The sequence below is a fragment of the Pongo abelii genome, chromosome 15 (assembly GCF_028885655.2).
Source record: "Pongo abelii isolate AG06213 chromosome 15, NHGRI_mPonAbe1-v2.0_pri, whole genome shotgun sequence".
In the NCBI taxonomy this organism is placed as follows: domain Eukaryota; kingdom Metazoa; phylum Chordata; class Mammalia; order Primates; family Hominidae; genus Pongo; species Pongo abelii.
In genome coordinates, this window is record NC_072000.2 from 41,253,698 (window position 1) to 41,262,158 (window position 8,461).

An 8,461-nucleotide genomic window follows, 5' to 3' on the forward strand; every position below is an offset into this window, starting at 1 on the left:
CCTCTGCTTGAGCTGGTATTGTTATTGTTGATGTCAATCCGAACAAGACTTACAAAGAAATAGGTGGACTGGAAAGTGAGCCTGCTATCAAAGGAGATTAATGATTTTGTGATCCCAAGCAACCATTATGGAGTGTAAAGTTGCATTTAAAAGCTCCTTAGAAGGAAACAAATTATCAACTTTAAGTTCTTAGGAACGACATTTTTGAATCAAAATTTAAAAAAATCTTCATAAAATGCAAAATAGCGGCTGCCCTAAAATGTCCTGTCGGCACAACGCTTCCCCTGCGAGAGTGAATTAACTCCCCTCCTCCCACCTCCTCCAGAGCTACCCTGATGGCTAAGTTTTGTTTCTCTTTTAATGAGAAGAGGGTTCATGAGTCTCCGTTGGAGACAACTTAATTCTATCAGCCACAGCTGATATTTTGTTTTCATTGGAAGAATTTGCAGATAAAGAAAAGTGATACATTGGGGAAGGAGGAAAGGTAGTTAAATTAATATTTGATTTTGCAGTGAAAAGGCTCAAAGGAAACACAGAAGGCTTAAGCCGGTGTCAAAAAAAAAAATGAAGTAAACATCACTGGGAATAAAGAATCTTAAAAATCTCAACTCTTGGAATATTAAATCAATTTATACACTTTACTTGAATTTCTTTCACTCCTTTTTACTAGCTACACATTCATTATAATAACAGACAACAATTTTATTTTCATTTTTGTCATTTATATTCAGTTCTAGAATTTGAAAAATATCATGTTTAGAAATATTCACTTCGGATTTAGTTAAGTGAAAAAAATAAGAGAAATGCTCTTTTGTTAACATTTGATTTATTTAAAGTCCTTAACTGCAAATGATCAAGAACATTTTCCACGGCTTAAAATCTGGTATTATTTTTGTTATTTAAATCAAAATATTTTTAATTACAATCACATTGATAAAAATTAACAATTAATTTAAGTGGTAATTTTAACCATCATTTAAAGCAATTTCAGCTGTAAAGAAAAAGAATAAACCATGCAATAAATTAACATTGAGAAAGCAAAGAGAAATAATAATGAAACCCGTCTGGCTATACTAACACCATGTCCAACTGTGGAAAGTGCATAACACTGGATGAAACAAGCACACGATGGCAATGATTAAAATGGCCACAATCAATAGGATTTTTGAATCTTGGACCACGTTTTGAAATCCAGCTCCCTATAACTTATCTCTCCTCCAACATTGTAATATTCCCTTTTACTGAAAAAAAATTCTTTAAATGGTATACACTCATAGAAACTAATTTTATATGTTATGTGACCTCAGAATGACATGACCATGGCACTCTGCAAAGCAAGTAGCAGAGTTCTTGAGGGCAATTCCTGAGGAATTGATTCCCAGGGCCATCTGTGGGTAGAGAGGACAAAGGGGTTGGGGTCCTTGTAACTTTCGGTCAAGCAACTCTTGAGAATGTATCATGTATATCACCTATCTATTACCTCTATATGTTATGTAAATATACGGAGGATGTCTACACATCTGAGCATGTGCATAATTAAGTCCATACACAATATACATGTATTTCATTTAAAGACATCTGCTATCTGCATGTATCAGAAATGTAAACTGAGAAGCAGATGGCTCTGATGTTTATAATCTGTTTATGTCTTGCTATATAACAGCAGTATTGTCTTTCAATACTAGTGTATACTTGTTTCTTCACCATTTCAATTCTTATGGTTAAGAGTATTGCCACAGACCTGTAAACTCGTAGGGGGTCAGGTAAGGAGGGGGAAAAAGCACAAACAATATTTTACAAACTTGACCATCTTCCTTGTTTTTTAAATAACCCTCCACAAACTAGAATGTCTGGAGGAGAAAGAGGGAAGAAAGAGAGGGGGGCAAGGAAGGAGGAGAATTTCATATATACACTTGTGGATCATTAAACTTCGCAGGAAAAAAAATTGGTTTGGGGTTGTCTTTGTAGTAATATACACGATGAATTTCGAATACAATAATAAAGTAACAGTCTTTTGCACTGGGGGAAAGGTTGTGCATGAAAAATGAAATAAAAATAGTTGTTGGGATTTTATTATGCTGTTGTCGGTTTGGTTTGTGTGGTTTTGTTTGCTGTTGATTTTTTCTCTCTTGCTACCAGCATGGCTATGCCAGACAAACCCCCCAGTCCTGGGAGCTAGGAAGTGTTTAGGACGGGTCTGGAATACACACCTTGGTAGTACGCCGGCTCCAGGGCTGAGGGCTCGATGGGGCTCCTGGTGGTCACCGAGGCGCTGCCTAGAGGCAGGCTGGCGGGCAACGTAGAGCCGTAAGGCGAGTACTGCAGTGCCTGCTCGTATGCCTTGAAGTCCAGCTTATGCTGCTGCTCCGAGGAGGACATGAGGTTGTTGATGGAGAACGGGTGGTTGAAGGAGTAGTGGGGGTCCCCTTTCAGGTGCAGCTGGGACTCGTGGGGTGCCAAGCCGTGTGCCGGGTGAGAGGGGGGCACAGAGGCCAGCGCCCCGGGCCCGGAGCTTATGGGGGGCGCAGATGAGGAGGCTGGAGTCTTCAACTCCGAGGCGCCCCCTGTCGCCGTCGCCCCACTGTGGTCCAGAGTCTGGGGGCTGGCGGCGGGCCCGGGGGCCGGCGCGCCCTCTAGCTGGCCGGCCTTCCCGTGCACACCCCGATGGAGGGGCGAGTCGGCGCTGGGGTTAGAGGCGCCAGAGGGGTCCTTGCGGCTCTCAGGGCCGCCCTTGGCGCCGCTGCCCCCGTTCCCGCTCCCGCCCCCGCCGCCGGCCCCCGGCTGCTTCTCGCACTTGAAGCGCTTCTGGCGGCGCAAGTAGCAGCCGTTCTCGAACATGTTGCCGGAGTCCGGGTGTAGCGTCCAGTAGGAGCCCTTGCCCGGCTTGTCCGGGGAGCGCGCCACCTTGACGAAGCAGTCATTGAAGGACAGCGAGTGGCGGATGGAGTTCTGCCAGCGCTGCTGGTTCTGCCGGTAGTAGGGGAAGAGGTCCATGATCCACTGGTAGATCTCGCTCAGCGTGAGCATCTTGCTGGGCGCCTGCTGGATGGCCATGGTGATGAGCGAGATATACGAGTAGGGCGGCTTGGCGTGCGGGTAGCTGCGCTTGAACGTCTTGGCGTCGCCGCCGCCGCCCGCGCGGCTGCGGCCCAGGTTGGACGGCGCGTACGCCATGGGGCTCATGCACGGGTTCATGGCGGCCGCGTAGGGGCCCAGGCCATTCATGGAGGCCGCCTGCTGCGCGCCCATGGCCCCCATGCCGCCCGGACTCAGCGCCGTACCCATGGCCGTCACGCCAGCCGCAGTCATGCTGTTCATGGCGCCCGCCGAGCCCCCCGGCATGCCGGCTACTGCGCCGGGACTCAGGCCGGCCCCTAGGCCCGGGTTGGCATAGGACATGTTGAAGGACGCCGGGGTCATGTTGCCGCTTGTGGTCATGGTGTTCATGGTCATGTAGGTGTTCATGGAGTTCATGGAGCCCAGGCCTGAGTTCATGTTGCTGACCGGGACGGAGGAGTAGGCCTGGAGTGGAGACAGCGAGTGAAGAGGCCCCGGAGGGCGGGGTTAGTGGTGGCCACTGGAGGGCGGCCGGCCGGGACCTAACCCGGGGGCAAGTGTAGAGCACTTTGCAGAACACAGGACACCCTCACCCGGGGCAAACGGCTAAGCGCCCTCCTCAGACCGAGCAAAGATGTCTTGCACGGCAGGGGGAAAATCCTAGCGCGGCAGGCATGAAAGATAAACGCTCACAGAAAATATGTCCCCAGGAAGATGTGTAATCGCCTTACACGCCAGGCTCAGGGGCTGGCTCCCAGGGCCCCCTCATCGCCTCCTCCATCCACGCCAGGCAGTATCCCAAGTCTCCACCCCAATCAGCCTCGGCAAAGCGCCCTTTGGGGGGAAATCGTCTTTAAAACTCCGAAAATAGAATTAATCTCTGACCCTCTGCTTATTCACTTCACCCTAAGGGTGCAATGGGTTCCGCGTCACAGGCCCCTGGGCGGGCCACAGGGCACCAGCTCCGCGCCCTCCTCGCCTGAGTTTGCAGGCCTGGCTGACCGCACAGCGGTTTCGGTTGTTCTAGGGGACTGTTAATGAAACTCCCTGATAGAGCAAATCACCTATGGACATGGGACCCCCTGAATCATTTGTTTCCCAACAAGTGGCTTTATTGTCCTAGGGGTTTTTGCCTATGGTGACTTTTTGTTGTTTACTGTATTTAGAAGTAGTGTTTTCTACCTGCTTGTAGCAACTGTAATGTTAAAAGGGAAGCAAACTCAGAGTTAAATAAGTTTTGGAAAAATAAAACTAAAAGTAGATCCATAACAGAAAGGGCTGGGAGGGGGTGCCATAATAATCTCAATGTACTATATGCATTTTATTTTAACATGACTTTACATGTACACCTCTGCAAGCTATTTAGAAACGCATTTTGTCACCACTTTACAGTCCCCTGTTTGAAAAATTTGGTGACACTGTTTGTCAAAATTAATCTTTTTTTTTCACATGCTGATGTTGCTGCTGATGATTTCAAAGCCTGGCTTTGAAATTCCGTGAGTAGTCTTGAATAATTTAAAATTCGAAAATCAAATTCTACTTATTTTCTCTTAATGCTATTGTATTTCCTAATTCTCAGCTTTAACATGTAAGAAAGTACTTTCGCTAGGGGTCTTAATTGAATGGTGGGGTCGAGATGACTGCGTCAGAATTAAATCTCTGGAAGACCTCTGAGCTACTTTTAAAATCATCAACAACGGAAAATCCTTATCAATAGCAATGTGGGAATGCATTAGGTACAGTATTTTAAACATACAAAACCTAGGCATATTAAAAAGCACTCCTCTGGTAATTTAATAAGGAATAATGATGTCTTTAAGTTTATTTGAATCAGCAAGTATGACTCAATTTGAAAACATGAGAACAGATTTAAATAGGAACGCCCAGTAAACTATGTATGCAAATAAACTCAGAGGTAAACTTGTGAATATATAAATCTGAATAAGTCAGTTACCATCAAAATATTACGTGATTCTATATTTTTCTGTCCACGTCTTAAAAGTATTTTTTACCTTGGGGCTTTATTTTCTTTCCTTCTTCCCAAGATTATCCAAGGCAGTTCCAATACGCGTTTTCAATAATGGTAATTAAACTTTTGGGGGATAATCGCCAGCTGTTTCCAGAAAAATACTTTTAACAGGTGGTAGTCCTCCCTGTACCTGGTTTTCCCTGTAATCCTTTTGTGCATATTGTAAAAATAACCCCCATGAACGTGCCACCAAGGGGACAATGAAGAGAAACAGGTTCTCGGCCCAGAGTTCTGAAGATTTTGGTCGCACTAGCGCCACCCAGCGGTTTTAGAGAAGGAGCACACTTCTCCCCAAATAGGGCTTTTGAAGAACAAGTTTTACAAAATTTAGAAATCGTTTCATTATTGAGACACCCAACTTGGCGGCAGAGCGCTTTAATCAGAAGACGTCTGAGAATTAAACGGTGGGACGAAGAGGTCGCCTTGCGGGTATGCTCCGGCTTTCTCAGAGTTGCTTCCAACTCGCATCGGCGCTCGCCCTCCCGCTGCACCCCGGGCCCGGCTCCTGCTCCCGCTCGCTGCTGGGAAGAGGCAAGTGCTTCCCAGAGCCGCTGTTTTCAAAGCCCGGAGTTTCCTAAAACTCCCTCTCCGGCTGCGAGAGTCGGGACAGAGCAGGGCAGCAGGTCCCGCTTCCAGGCCCGGCCAAGGCCCGGCGGGGGCCACACCGGCAGGCGGGCAGCGGTGGCACCGAGGAGGCGCCCCCGGCCCGCCTGCCTGCCTTGCCTGGCGCCCACCGCTCTCCGGCCTCCCCCGGCACGGGCTTCAGCGGCGCCCCGCCGGCCGCCCGCCTCGCCTCGTCTCTCACCTCCTGCGTGTCCGCGTAGTAGCTGTTCCAGTCGCTGGTCTCATGCCCTTCCATCTTCACAGTTCCTAACATCCTGGAGCCACCCTGCCCAATACAACCATCCAGCCCTGTGCGAAGCGACGGGCGGCCGCGCGGCGCGGGGCGGGGGAGGGGAGCTGAGCAGCTGCAGTCACCCGAGCGCCCGCGCGGGCCCAACGCCACCCGGGCGAAGAGGAAGCCCAGAGCCGCGGGGCGCGGCGTGCGCGGCGGCGGCGGCGGCGGCGGCGGCGGCGGCGCGGCGGGCGGGGGCAGCGCCGGGGGCAGGCGGCTGCCGCGGAGCGCGGCGCCGGGGAGCGCCTCCGCGGGAAGTGAGCGGGCGGCCTCTGCGAGGCGAGTGCAGTTGAGCTGATGTGGATCTTACGTCGCTCGAGTGCCCACCTCCTCGTCCTCTCCCCATTTGTCCGCCGCACAAAGACGCTCGCACCTACAAAGCCCGAGGTGCACCTGCAAGGCGGCCGCCCGCCAGTCCGGCCGCCGCGCCTCCCGCCCTGCCGCGCCACCGCTGCGCGCGCCCCCTCCCCCGCGACCCCTCCCCCAAGCGGGGCCCTCACTTTGTTTGCAAAGCAGTGTAATTGGTTTAGGCCCGGAGGCTAGGGAAAGAGGGAAATGGGGTGGGAGGGGGTGTAACCCCCTTTGGAAAAAGAAAAAATAGGCGGGGCCAGGCGGACGGGCGGGCTAGGGCTCTGGGTGGGAACCTCGCAGCCGGAGAATTCTGGCCGGGGGCGGTGGCGTCGGAGACTGGGCTTAGAGACCTTGTGGGCTAAGTGACCCCGGGGTCCCTCCCCAGAGGTACATGCCACCTTCTGAGCGCGGGCTGCGGCCCAGTCTCGCACCCCTCCTGCTCTTTGCTTCCTCCCTCCTGATTCCTGACCCAAAGTTCAACCCCGGGAGACTAGAGAATACAGACTTTTTTTGTCTCTCTTTCCTCCTGAGAGCTTCAGACTAGAAAAGGGAAAAAGCCCCACTTTTGCTTCGTCACTAGAAACCAGGTCATCTGAGTCAGCCGAGCCAAGTGACGTTAGGCCGACCCGGGCCCCGGGCTAGCAGAGCGGAGGCGCTGCCACGAAACTCGTACCTGCGGCTAAGAGCAGGTGAGTCACAGCACCGGTTTATATCTTTATGACATAACTTTTTTTTTTTTTTGTTCCGCCTCGGTCCGCTCCTCTCCCCTTGTCATCTGTAGCGACCACAAAGAGGAGGAAACTGAGAACAGATGTCTGTGTGATAGGGCAGGCGGACCCAAGTCGGGCCGTCCTCCCTCTGCCGGGCTCCTCCTCCCGCCCCCCTTCAGCCGCTTCAGGGACTGAGCTGGAGACGACCGTCTGGTTTCTGATAGGAAAAGGTCAGGGGGAGGGGACATCTCCCATAACACGCGCGTTAGCTGGGAGAGCAAGGGCCTGGGCGCGGGAACGCATCTGCACTGCGAAAGAGATGCCAGGCAGAAGCCCGAGACTGCCCGCAGCGGCGCTTGGTCATGTCTGTGACCCGGAGGGTCCGGGCTGAGATCTCAGGGGCTCGCTTGCTTCCTAATCGGTCCTGGACGTCGGTGGGAGAGTCTTCCCAATGCAAAGTCTCTTTACTCTCATGAGGCCCTGGGTGGTGGTTGCCCACTTGTCCTGGGAGAGAGAACAACTGAAGTGACCGGGTGATAGGCAATTAGTTGGTGATAGATTGGGAGATGGTGCGTGTGTTTCTGAGTGTGTGACCGTTTGTGTATTTCTGAGCATGTGTGACTGAGTGTGTTTGTTTCTGAGTGTCTGTGACCATGTGTTTGTTTTATTGCCTGTAGAACCACTAGGTTTCCTTAAGTAACAATAAAATAAAATCTAAAGTAATTAAGAATCTGCAAAATCTTCTTGTTTTGCAAAGTTTTTAAAATGTTATTAATCTCATTTTAAGAAATGTGTTTTAACTTGTCTTCCAAACAGATACCTTTTTCCCTGTGCTTTGTTCTTTTAAATCTCTTTTACTTGAAATCTGGCAAGAGAATCACTTTAAATCCCTGAACCAAACAAATCTCTTAAGTCAGCAGGGGAGCAGAGAGGGTGAAGATGTGCAGTTAAGGAAATAAAAAAAGATAAAAGCATTGGATTACATTTTTTTTTTCACAAAAAGGGTGGGGGGGTAGAAATGTCACATCATAAGGAAAGGAATGAGTGAAATTAAATCCACCTGGAACTCAGTAGGGCAGGAACCCTCCCTAATGCAGCCTGCTCCTCTGACTGCAAGTTGTCCAATCAGTTTGTGTAAATGTATCTGCGAATTGTGTGTCACAAACTAATTCTTTTGTGCAAAGTTCCCATTAGTAGCTGACTTTAGTTCCATTTGTAAAGTATACGGATGCTTAGCTTCCTGGGCCTGATCCGGGGGACTTTCAGTGCTAATGAGCTTCCTTGTTCCTTCTGGAGGTGATTCTCCAATACCCTCTTGGCTCTTCAGTAACACCGAGCAAGACTAGGGTATTTTCTACTGAGAGTAACAATTTATGGATAGTAATAGCTTTTATAGTGCACAAAAAAGTTGGTGCTTTA

At 50.0% G+C, this 8,461-nt stretch overlaps 1 protein-coding gene across 1 annotated transcript; it reads right to left on the bottom strand.

Annotated features, from left to right (window-relative positions):
* Positions 1-354: 354 nt before the first annotated feature.
* On the bottom strand, positions 355-6,255 carry FOXA1 (forkhead box A1). Its single transcript, XM_024232017.2, has 2 exons — positions 5,892-6,255; positions 355-3,522 (listed from the first exon to the last, which is right to left on the bottom strand). The coding sequence occupies exons 1-2, from the start codon at positions 5,961-5,963 to the stop codon at positions 2,176-2,178; spliced, it is 1,419 nt and encodes a 472-aa protein (XP_024087785.1). The 5' UTR covers positions 5,964-6,255; the 3' UTR covers positions 355-2,175.
* Between the last annotated feature and the right edge of the window lie 2,206 nt (positions 6,256-8,461).